This window comes from Nansenia antarctica (assembly GCF_963989245.1).
Source record: "Nansenia antarctica genome assembly, chromosome: 4".
Taxonomy (NCBI): domain Eukaryota; kingdom Metazoa; phylum Chordata; class Actinopteri; order Argentiniformes; family Microstomatidae; genus Nansenia; species Nansenia antarctica.
This window is the reverse complement of record NC_137689.1, coordinates 13,700,495-13,713,271: the sequence shown is the minus strand read 5'-3', so window position 1 is coordinate 13,713,271 and position 12,777 is coordinate 13,700,495. Positions and strand designations below refer to the sequence as shown.

The 12,777-nt window shown below is 41.5% G+C and overlaps 1 protein-coding gene across 1 annotated transcript in view; it reads left to right on the top strand.

The window, feature by feature from the left end:
- The first annotated feature begins 2,822 nt into the window (after nucleotides 1-2,822).
- The window catches only part of tjp1a (tight junction protein 1a), a 59,636-nt gene continuing 49,681 nt past the window's right edge, over nucleotides 2,823-12,777 (top strand). The window contains exon 1 of the mRNA XM_080529876.1: nucleotides 2,823-3,122. Coding sequence (XP_080386002.1) covers nucleotides 3,096-3,122 — 27 coding nt within the window. The 5' untranslated portion in view covers nucleotides 2,823-3,095. The remainder of the gene's footprint in view (nucleotides 3,123-12,777) is intronic.

Genomic DNA, 12,777 nt, shown 5'->3' with positions numbered 1-12,777 from the left:
ATACAAGTTGAGCTCTGCGGTTCAGTGCATCCTGTGGGTGGGGGTCCGGAAAGCCATAGGAAGTAGTCTAAATGACAGCAATGGTCTCTTTTGGTTTCCTGTGAGGTTAGCTATCAACCACTGGTGTTGTGGCACAAACACCTAGAATAAATTATATTATGTTCACATAGTTGATTTTCCATTGGTTTTGTTGGATTTGACCTCTGCTCTGCCATGATCATTTACTGTTCAATGCACCATTCCTGGGTCAATATAGTACTGAGACTATTCCATTGGTTCCATTGAGCAGAAAAAGAAAACAAGAGCAGCTGTATTTGAACATAATGTCACATAGTTATTTCGCCCAGGTCCGGTCTGGAGAGTTATTTCTTCAACTCATTGTGTATGTATCCTTGAGTCCAGCCCTGAGTCCAGCCACAAATTCAGACAATTATTGTTTTCAATGTAATGACATTAGCTGTCACGTTATGTTAGCAAGAATATTGAACTCTTTTAGAAAAGCCCCACTCAGTGATTTCTGCTTTGAGTCACCAGCAAAACGTAAACAATGGAGCAAATAGCTATTATTTACTCAATGATGACATTTGTTAATATTTCTTACCTTAAATGTAGTCTCTACACCGGTTGTTGAATTTCTTGCATTGAGCCTTTCCCTACTATTTCCCCATTACCTTTTCTTGTCATCTCAATCACTCCTGTTAGCATTGTCTACAGGTGCCTAAATCAATTTAAATATCCTATACTTATTGAAAGTGACAACTTTATTTTTTATGAAATCTTATGTTTTTGAATAGGCCTACTATTTTATCTTTTTATTACTCTGATGGCATCCAATCCCATGGCTGTAACTGTAGAAAATAATTTATTCTACAACCAATTAACCTAATTCTACACAACCAATTTGTGTGTAGACAATGCTAACAGGTACAATTACTAATCTCTATTAATTTGCTGTGGACGTAAAATGAATGGTTCAACTTAGTTAGTTACCTACTGATGTGCAGACTACACGTACAGTAAGGTATAACTAGAAAAATAAATTTCCAGACAAAACTTTGTGGGAAAGTCTTATTTTGGAAAAGGTTTAAATATGTTTAGATAGATAGAAAGGTTTGCTGGGTAGTTGAAAGGTTAATAGATATAAGGTCAGAATGTTATAACGGATCAACCATGTTCCAGTGGAGAGGTTTTGGAGTTACAAAAAGTTTAATAGTTGAACAAGTTGAATAGTTTTTATTCAAAACGTAAATGTTTAGTTTCTGGCACATTTTAGAGTTGAAATGGTGTTAGTAGTTTAAAAGCTGTAAGATCGACAGTGGTTCAAAAATTGCATCTTTTGCTTTCCATAGACCTCCATGTTAAAAAGCACTTTCAAGTTTGTAATGTTTAAAAAGCTGAATCAAAACCAAAAGTCATAGCAACATGTGTTAGACATTTCTGCACATTTTAAAGTTGGATTGGTGTGAATAGCTTAAAAGTTGGAGGAGAAGTTGCTTAAGCAAGCCGACCTAATAAATATTAACAGACAATGACAATTGGGTCTGGGTCCCCCTTCAAGGGATGATATTACATAAGACCAGCATTACATATTTAAAAACATAATCCTAATCTGTACACCATTTCTATACAAAGTCTCCTATGACAAAAACATTCACAATGGAGTAAGAGTCATTGTTCATGGTATGCTACAGTAAGACTGTTGTTCATGGTATGCTACAGTAAGACTGTTGTTTTACGCTAATTGACGTAATTAGAAAACACCTTACAGTTGGAACAGTGTGTGTGTCTATGTATGCATGTATGCGTCTGTATGTGTGTGTGTGTGTGTGTGTGTGTGTGTGTTTACACTGTTTAATAGTCACTTTGTTGTTTTGTAATCCACTTTGAAAAATTCACTTGCTCCACAAATCCAAATCAAATTGTGTTGTCAAAACGTAATCTCTCAAAAGTGGATTACAGTGCGATTAACGCAATAAAAACAAATCTAAAGTAGACTAGACATAAATGGGAGTTAGAGTTCTGTATTTGTAAGATGTTTTAGAGACATTTTCAGGATGGATAGGACCTAGCGATACAACAAACACGTATTAAATATGTCCATGGTACAGTAGCCTACATGAGAATTAATGTTCATTTATATTTTGAGTAAACTATGCCTTTAACACCTTGGTCAAAATATCCAATGGGATTTCTAGACTAAAGCAAATAATGTTTTTAATCAATGCAATGAAATACCCTCTAACTCATTAAGTTGGAGGATATTCACTTGAGGACACTGATCAGGGACACATTGCCACCCCAAACATAAAAGCCTACTACGCACTACAACCAAACCCAGCAGGCCCATCATCTTCCAGTAAAAGTGAACATTCAGCATCAGCGACATCCCTCCCTCACCCCGACGATTGCCATGGCCCGCATAGTTCATTATCAGGGAAAAGAGTGTTGGTGGTATTCTGTTGTTACAGAAAGATTGGTAAACACCTGAAATAAAAAAAACATAAACGCTACACGTCGGATTTACCTAAGTGTCCGACATACACATGCATAAGCATACTTTTAATTTAAAAGATGTAGCTTTAGTTAGACGCCAAATGCTCATGTTTTCATCCGTACAACCACCCCTACAAAGTCGCAATGGACTGTTCCAGTCAGACATGTCACGATCGTTGCTCGGAGAGAGCAGCAGCGAGCTGGGAGAGGCATACAAAGCCTGCCATTGCAGTTTTACTGCTTTGGATTTGCGGAGCAAAGTGAATAACCTACATTTTTTTTCTCCAAACGTCTCAACCAACTGTGTACTAAAAGAAAAACACAACAAAACAACTTGTATTGGGACCATAATTAAACGGAGTAACTTCCTGTATCTAGGATAAAAGTTATATTGAGGGGAAAACCACTGAAGATAATGAACTTTGGACTTTTCACACACAATTTCGGGTCATGTTTCTCGGCGTCCTGAGAAAGATAAAATAACATTGCCCGGCGTGGCGGCAGCTGGGCGGAATTCAGAGGACGGGAATTTTGCCCCCTTTTGTTTTTAGTGATAATAATTACAGTAACTTGCTACTTTGGGAGCGGAGCAAGGGAATAAAATGTCCGCCAAAGCTACTTCTAACAAGGTAGGAATACAGCAGACTAAACACCAATCTAAAGAGTATCTTATTTTGCGCCAAAGTGTATTGACTCATCAGTGACACGGGGAAGCTTTGTCAGTACCGTTTTTTATTTTTTATTTATCTAGGCCAAGTTCAATGTATTCTGTGAGTGTTCATGTGAGTGGGTTGGAATCCTACAATCAACAGAATTCCTCAACTTTCTTTATTTATGTAGCTGTCTGCTATTATTATAATACGATGATGGAAGTAGCCCAGACCTTATTCATCATCATTAATTATTTCAAAACATTTGAAAGATAGACATGTTTGAGTATAAGACAAACGTATGAGAGGGGGGTTTGGGATAACTTTTATAGCCTACTAGCTACACATTGTCAGTGTTGACTTGCCCCTCAACTAAATACCTGTTGATTCACTCACAAGGAAGGTCGCCTGTTGTTGGGGAATGACCATCTAATCGTTCAACTCTGGACCTGGAAATCCAACTTTTCTGAATTGGTCCAGACAGCGTTAATAAGTGTGTGTGACTGTAGCAAAACATTAATGTGAATAGGAGAGAATTGCAATTGTTTCATCGTAAATGCAGCAAAACTATCTATATTACAGCAATAAACCTCACTAAGCAACCCATGTTGTGGGTACCAGAGCCAGTGCAGATCTTCGAGTGAACTGGGTCAGTCTTTTAGGCTGCTGGGCATTGAGCGCGTCTCAATTATGTGTTACAGACTAGTGTGTTACTGCCAATATTTAACTGGGTGTAAATACAATTTGATGATGGACCTATTATGGTTTCGACGTCGATCAGTCGACTTCTCTAATCAGTTTTTAGTCCAGTCTGGTGTGAGGTGTGGTTGTGGTTGAGAGTGGCCCAGCATTAGATTTAGAGGGTGGTTGTACATCTACGTTACTCCGCACAATTGTAATATTATTTTATTATTATTATTATTTATTAATATTATTTTCAAAGTCGAGCGTGACACTTTTTACTATACTGCACTTGTTTGACAACTGAAGAATGCGTACAACCGTTTTAGAGTGACGATATTCTGGTTTGGTCAGTTCTTCCAGTTTAGGCGAAACCTTTCTACCTTTCCAGATGATGTCATCATAGTGATAGTTTGTGTGTGTGGTGACACATTTGTGGTGTCAACTTTTTTGCCAATTACTACAGTGTGTTATTAGATGAATGGACAGAAACATGATGGATTAGAAGAGGAACATTTAATTCAAGTGTTCACTGAGGTCCTTTGAGTACAGGGGACAGAACATGGCCAAAATGAAACCAACTTTTTAAGTTGATGAGTTTTGTTTTGTGTATAAAGTCTGTCCATTCTCATACAGTGCTATTACCTGAAGTCATCTGTCATGCATCATGCATGTTTGCCCATTTTGTCTGCAATTGGACAGACAGACCATTCGTTCAGACAGTCTTACTTACTTACTTACTTACAGTACTTACTTACTTGCTTTTAACAACATATGTCTGTTTTTATTTTTATTTTATTTTTGCTATCATATGTTGATAAATGTGCCTTCTGATGCATTCGGCTGGTACTGTCTGTCCAATTTGTTCAATGTGAATACATTTCTGCACCTTCCATTGAGTTAGGGACTGTGATTCAAGGATCACTGGTTGATTATGGAATTATAGCTTTTCATGCCCACGCCCCTAACTCGGCAATCTCTGTTAAACGGGTAACGTCAGAGATGTAAAACATACCACTGGAATTTGTGGTTTGTCTGTCCCAGCCCATGTAGGCCTGTAATAGGCTACTCCTCCTACCTGAGGAGTTTGACCACTCACATTCCAATGGTGCAAGTCATATAGTGATTTAAGGATACTGTAAACAAAACGAAAGCAGTGGGAGTGTGGTTGTGTGACTACAACAGATGCAGAGGATGAGTAAAAGGGTGTTTCATGGGTGTGTAGCGATGCTGCCTGGGAGAGTCAAATGGTCAGCACATTGTCATACTGGTCACTCAGAGGTTAAGAATGCCACCCTTTTTAATAGCAGGGGTGTTATGTATGGTTATACAGCACCTCACAAGGTAGGCATATTTGATACCATTCATATTAGTTGTACAGCATGTACATTGATTAGCATACAAAACTTTCACATTGCTAATCCAAATTCTATAGTCATATTTCAGGGTGATAGTTAGATTAGATCAGATCCAACGTCATTGTCATTGCAGAGTACAAGTACCAGACAACGAAATGCAGTTGAATCATTATATGTATGTTCCCTGTCTTGAAGGAGGTGTGCAGACAATGATGTGAGCAGGGGATCAGACCAGATCACTCTACTCAGAAGTAGAAGTATTGCCATAGTAGTGCTGTTTTAGCACCACTGAGGAGTGGATGTTGGCTGCCAACATTTCTAAACCACATTAATCCGGTAGATGCAGCTTGCATGAAGATGAAGACATTACACTAGCATTTACTGCTGTCCTCATTTCTCCCTTTTCTTCCACTGCTTACCCTTCTAAATACAACACACAATATAGAAAATAAGGTCCAGTCTTGTGTTTTCAGGCAAACGAGTGAAATTAGTGAAAGGCTTGCAGTGTGTGCTGTTGTCCTCCTCATGTGTGGCTGGAGAGGTTATGTTAATTGGGAAGAGTCCCTGTGGCTCTACAGAGGGCTCAGAATGTTTTCCGTTCTCCTTTGATGATTATACATCTCTCATTTACATCAGTGATGGAAGGAAATGCAATTAGGCTTCTTTGTGCCAGAGATGAAGGAGGACAAAAACACCACCTATCGCTGGTTGAGTTCAGAAGCATAGGGAGAGTGGTGGTGCCGCAATTAATTAGAAGTAGAGCTGAACCTTTCGTGGAGAGGAGGCCTGGGCTCCTGGTGCAGCTGAGTGGAGCAGCCCTGGGCTCCTGGTGCAGCTATGAGGAGCAACACTGGCCTCCTGGTGCAGCTATGAGGAGCAACACTGGCCTCCTGGTGCAGCTGAGAGGACCAACACTGGGCTCCTGGCGCAGCTGAGAGGACCAACACTGGCCTCCTGGTGCAGCTGAGAGGACCAACACTGGCCTCCTGGTGCAGCTGAGAGGACCAACACTGGGATCCTGGTGCAGCTGAGAGGACCAACACTGGGCTCCTGGCGCAGCTGAGAGGACCAACACTGGCCTCCTGGTGCAGCTGAGAGGACCAACACTGGGCTCCTGGTGCAGCTGATAGGGCTTTCACACCGGCAGTTCCGAACGCCGGTTCGCGTTCGCGTTCGGAAACCTCCGAACGTTGGCGCTGTCTGGCGAACGAGCCCGCGTTCATACCAGTGTATCGTTCGCCAGACAGCGCCAACGTTCGGAGGTTTCCGAACGCGAACCGGCGTTCGGAACTGCCGGTGTGAAAGCCCTATGAGAGGACCAACACTGGGATCCTGGTGCAGCTGAGTGGAGCAGCCCTGGGCTCCTGGTGCAGCTGGGCACTTAAGAATTTGGCCAGACAAAGTGTTCTAAAACAGTGCCACTTCATATCATGTTCTGGCAGTACAGTACGTGCTCCACTGTTTCATCACCATTTATCTTGATGGGAATACTACACTGTACTTACTTTAGTATAATTATCTCCTTTCTGTGTTAGTAATGCTTTACTGAGCTGATTTAATGAGCTAAATCTCAAAGTATTCATGATAGATACAGTAGGCTACATTGCATACATGTAAACAACAGTTTGGCAAACAACAGGGCTAATAAAGCCATTCTGTATATAGGCCTAATTCTAGGTTTGACACACCATACATCAAACAATAGGGTTAATAATAGGGTGATAAAACAGTTGCACATTTCAAATTGATTTAATTATGAAATGTATATAACATTACAAAGCTTGTGTGACATGAGTTCATGTCTAATTTTTTTACCCCCCAGTTAAATACTTAGATGCTGTGTAGAGTTACAGCTAAGGCTAGATTCCCTGTCACGTCTGGTGTAGGCCTACATGAGAAGATCCTGTGTATTTCCTCTAGGGTGTGGCTGTGACTTCCCCTCTTTCTCTCCCTACCCCCTTTTCCTATACTAAAGAGAACATCATCATTAAGATGTCCCCAACTGACACTGTGCCCAGACCTCCCCTTCTAGGGAACCAGACCACTTCCCTGGTTTTGAACAGCAGCTGAACGCTGTGGTCTTAGGATAACCTTCCACTCAATCCCTCTGGGAATGATGAGTGTACACTGTCCAATGCCATCTTTAAACCTCTACATGACTGTATGTCCATGTGAGGCAACATCTCTGCCATGGGTCTTCCATTTGCGAGAGCAAACAACCTCACTTCATGTTAAATGGTTCCGAGTGGATGGGACACTGCTCTGAATTCACACTTTTTAACTCTTTAAAAGAAGCACTGCATGCATAGAATAGATTCATTAAAATGCTCTTAAAAAATCTCCAATCTCTTTCAAAGTCCTGTTGAGTTTCAAAAACATGAAGAACGTGAGCTACTGCCCTCTCATTGTTGCATCATGGCTCTGCTCCAATGGCGGTGATAAGAAGGGAGAGGGAAATCACATGTTTTTTGTTGTATTTAGGTTAGGTTCCGCTGAACCAGTATTTGACCTGCCTTTATCTCCAGAAGGAATGTAAAGACTGATACCCTAACAGCACGCCAGGCAGGTGGACAGAGAGTAGAAGAGAATGAGTGAAACTGCCCAGTGAGGAGAGAGGAAGAGATGCAGTGGCTATAATCCGAATCACATGGAGGGTCTTAAAAAAAGGCCGCTTCTCTCACCCATATAATCATAGCATTACATCTGGGATGCTTTTTCACTGTACACTTACCAGAGCTATTCTCCAAACGGAGTTACTTGCCGAATGTTTGATGCCAAATAGGCTGTAGTAGTAGTAGTGAAGGGAGAGTTTACTAGCTGAATCTAAGTAGGTCAAAAGGACAACATAGAACTGTAGACTTCAAGTGTGCAGGGTTGATTCACATTTAATGTTCTTGTAACAGTAGAAGGAAATATCATAGTGTGTGTGTGAGAAAAAGAGCCTTTGTGTCGTCGTTGTCTCAGGTACACTCTCCCTGCCCACCCAGTGTCCTACGAGCGTGTTGGTCTACAGCGCTGTTATTAGTGTGTTATGTGTAGGATGTGTGTAAGCTGGCAGGATAATCACAGGGATCATGAATGGCGGAAGGGGATGGGGCAGCTGGCTAGGCGGCGAGAGAGAGAGAGAGAGGGGGGTGGAGGGTGGGACAGATACCAGTGGAGCACACAGGGAGGTCTCGGCTCCTCTAAGTGAGTCATTATATTGATGGTGATCATGGGCAGCCAGACTGTGGCAGGCTCCCTGGCCTGGGAGCTGCAGGAGGCCATCACCTCAGGAACTCAACTGAAATTCCAATGCCAGAAAAGTATAGGCTTTTTTTCTTCATTGTAAAATAAACAGCATTTTAAACAGCAACGCCCTTCTTTTAAAGACAGAATTGAAATGAAATAGACCCAAAAACCTGGCTAACACCTCTGAGGAAACGACTGGGATGTGTGTCTGTCTCTATACCATACTATACTATACTATACCTCCCTGCTTCCATCCATCCTTCTTGGCAGGTCAGGTCTCAACCTGCATCACAACCACAAGGGGTTTGACATGGGCTCTGTGCTGCTTGTTGGTTGGAGTAGACTCACCTCAAGGCTTGTCTCACATCTTCTCATTTGTTTAGAGAATAATTGTGTGTTTGTTATGATTTAGAGTTATTCACCACCTGCATTGCTGAAACCCTCTTGACATTGCCGGTGCACCCATTTTTTTGCAATAGTTGTCTTTCTGAACAAAGGTTAAGCATCATATATTATTATGCCCCTGGGATAATTATATTTGCCAGCAGAATATATGGTCATACAATAGAATATAGTAGTTCATAGGGGTGTAACGGTTCACAAAAATGTTGGTTCAGTACATACCTTGGTTTTTAAGTCACGGTTCGGTACGTTTTCAGTATAGTAGGGTAAAAATGATCACAAAACATTTTTTAAAATTATTATTATTAAACAGTGGTTTACTAAACAAACAGTGGATTTTTCTTTCTTAAATAAAATAAAGTCTGTCTACTTCTGCAACCTACTAATAAAAAAGTACAATTTACTGAAAAGTAAATCGAATTAATATTCTCTCAATAAAGAATAAAATAAACATCCATTAAGGTGCAGCATTTAGAAAATTAACTGTACTGTACTTGTATTCATATAAGCAGCTTTCAACATCACATTAGGACTTGCCAGCTTGTACTGACATTCATTGTATTTTATATGCAATAATGTGCAGCTGTTGTGCAATGGTGGAGAAAGACACAACACTTCTGACTCTGCGTAGCAGCCTGGACACCTAGTTGATTCCTGTTGCTTTTTGTGCTCTAGCATCCAATTTGGGGGCCCAGTCCAGCTTCACTGATTACATTGACAATATTTCTAGCGTTTCTATCTGTTGTGACTGGAGTTGGGCTTCCTGGCCTCTCCAACTTCCATTCTGACACTACCTCCTTCAGTACCTCTGAGTCTGCCAGATGTGTGCCTGTGTGCTGTTCATAAAAGGGGCGAGTTTGCAGGACGTGGCTTTGCATGTTCCAGTGGCAGTCGGGTGTGATGATGTGCGCAGTTACTGTTAAATAACTCTCTGTGGCCCTAGATTGTAGACCCATCGGTTGTTAGAGTGATAGCAGATGCCTTGGATAGGTCATGGACAACAGTAGTTTGTACCTTCTTATAAAGGGTATGGTCCACTGGTATAAAAACACCTAAGCCGTTTGTTATGACATTGGCCCGTCTGTATTGTTAGCGAGTGGTGGTTGGTTAAATGCTATGGGGAGCTGGGTTTGCACTTCACTCTTTCTTTTTGTACCGGTGATATTTACATTGGGGTGATGGCGTCTCAAATGAGTTAGCTAGTTTGATGTATTGCCGCATAACCGATCGTAGTTGAACAATGTCGGCATACAGCTTTGGTCTGATCCACCTGTCTTTGTCCATCATCCTTGTAACTGCGAAACCGTAATGTTCTCAAACCGGAGATTTAAGGGATGCTGTGTGTGCGCATGCGTACTGGAAATCGCTCTGGAAATCTGATCAGCGCTCATGGCATGCCTCTAGTCCAATCAAATTGCTTGGTCGCTCAATGATGACGAACACAGCACCTGAGATACACCTGATTACTTAAATACAAATAAAACGTTTTGCACGTGCAGTACAACGCTGTATCGTTCAGTACACACACGAACCGAACCGGTGGGTGGCGGCTGTGGCGCAGGAGGTAGAGCCGGCGTCTAATGATTACAAGGTTGGCAGGTTGGTGGGCGAAGCCCCGGCTGGCCACATGTCAAGTGTCCTTGGGCAAGACACTTAACCCCAAATTGCTCCCAATGAGTTGGCCGGCGCCTTGCATGGTAGCTTGCCGCCATTGGCGTGTGAATGTGTGTGTGTGAAAGAGTGAATGAGAGGCCGTTGTAATTGTAAAGCGCTTTGGAATAAGGCGCTATATAAGTCAGTCCATTTATTTTTAACCGAACGGCCCGTACCAAAGATTTTCGGTACGAATACGTGAACCGTTACACCCCTAGTAGTTCATATTCTCCCTGGTTCCTAAAGATGTCCTGTGTCTTGACTGTCTTATTAGGATGCCCTGATACAGATCAGACTACATCAGTCTCAGCTGCTGTAGCTGCGCATCATTCTCTACTCCAGTGCCACTCTGCCTGCTCCACACTCTGTGTGTGTGTGTGTGTGTGTGTGTGTGTGTGTGTGTGTGTGTGTGTGTGTGTGTGTGTAATATACTTTACGTAGGAAGAGGGAACATACTCGCTAACAATACAGACGGGGCCAACATAGAGGGAGAAAGAAATACACAATAACAGGGGACAGAGGAGGGTAGGGAGTGTGTGTGTGTGTGTGTTCTTGTGGTGTTGTGTGTGTGTTGTAGGGTTGGAAGGTTTCCAATTTTTTATACCGTTAAACCGTTCCCGAATAAAACCGTGGTTTTCCGGTTAACCGCGGGATTCAAAATGACATTGTTGTAGGGCTTTGACGGAGTCCCCAATTTCAAATGATGGAGTCCTATACTATACTACTGCAATACATTCATGTTGGACACCGTGAAAACACGGGAAGCACAGTCCAACACAATTAGGCTACTTCATAGTTTCACAAATGTAAGTGGAAAGGCACTGTATGAAAATACATGGTACACATAAAATACATAACACTTAACATACCTAGCCCTGCATACCTAGCCCTGGTGATAGTTGAAGATCTATGAAGAAGGACATCTTGGAACAGCGTCTTAATTGAATGAACTGCTCTTTCTCATTAGCTTGGTTCTTACACAAAGTTTCAACTGCTGCTCGTATTTCAGTTTTCAAATACTGCTCATCACTGAGTAGGCCTACCCATATTAGAGCTGTCAAAATATAGAGCTTTCAAAATAAATTTAGTGATACAGATAAACGGAATTATATTTGCGGTCACTTAGTGAATGCCTATCCTTCTGAGAAGTGGTCACGTGACACACGGTTATGATTGCTTCTAAATAGTATTTTTTGACAGGTTATTTATTTGCCAAATTACATGTTCTGTCATCGCTTTCAATAGCTCCTTCAACCACAGACAGTGGCACTGGACAAACACTCATCAGGCGACAGGCGGTTCTTATAGGAATTGATGACGTGATAACGGTTTTATGATGGTTTTGACAAAAAACTAAAAGCTATTTTCAGAGACCCCGGTTTTCGGTTTAACCGTAAAACTGACCAACCCTAGCGTGTTGTTCTTGTGTGTGTGTGTGTGTGTGTGTGTGTGTGTGTGTGTGTGTGTGTGTGTGTGTGTGTGTGTGTGTGTGTGTGTGAGTGTGAGTGTGAGTGTGAGTGTGAGTGTGAGTGTGTGTGTGTGTGTGTGTGTGTGTGTGTGTGTTGTTCTTGTGGTGTGTGTCATGCTGCCCAATTCCTCCCAACCCTCCTCTGTCCCCTGTTATTGTGTATTTCTTTTTCCCTCTTCCTATGTACAGTAACTTTAGGTTCAGCCTCTCACAGGGCTCATTACTGTGGTTCAACCATGGTGGTTAAATAGTTTTTCTCATGAGAACTGTCATTAACACAGCAAATCCTAAGCTTGTTTTTTCTACTGTGCAACTTGGCCCTCTGAGTTCCACTTAATTGGAATTCCTTTTTCAAGTGTTATATAATCATCAGAAGCGGTCAAATTAACCATTTTGGTTTACTGTGATTTCTTGGAAAGCGTTTTTAGAGATACAGTGCTACGAAATACTGCCATTTATGCATACCAGTGGACCACCAACAACAATGTAAACAATGTAGAAAATGTATTTTCATTTTCACATACAAATAGCACTTGATTTCTATGAAATATCTGTGGTGCACAAGGAATGACATTCCGTGGGAGCAGAATGTTTTCAGCTAGCCTATATCATTTGTTTACAAACTCTCCTATGACAACAACACTGAAATGACTGGAAATCTTGCAGCCTGTATCTTTAAGGTATACTTTTCCAGTAATATAATTACAGTTAAGAATCTTGCTGTCTTTTTGTTTCCTCCAGTATCCTGTTTACACAATCTAAGACCTAAATTGTCCATAATGACCTGCAATACGTGCCGTTACGATAAGGAGTCAAACGAGGGTTTCCTGCCACTGATTGC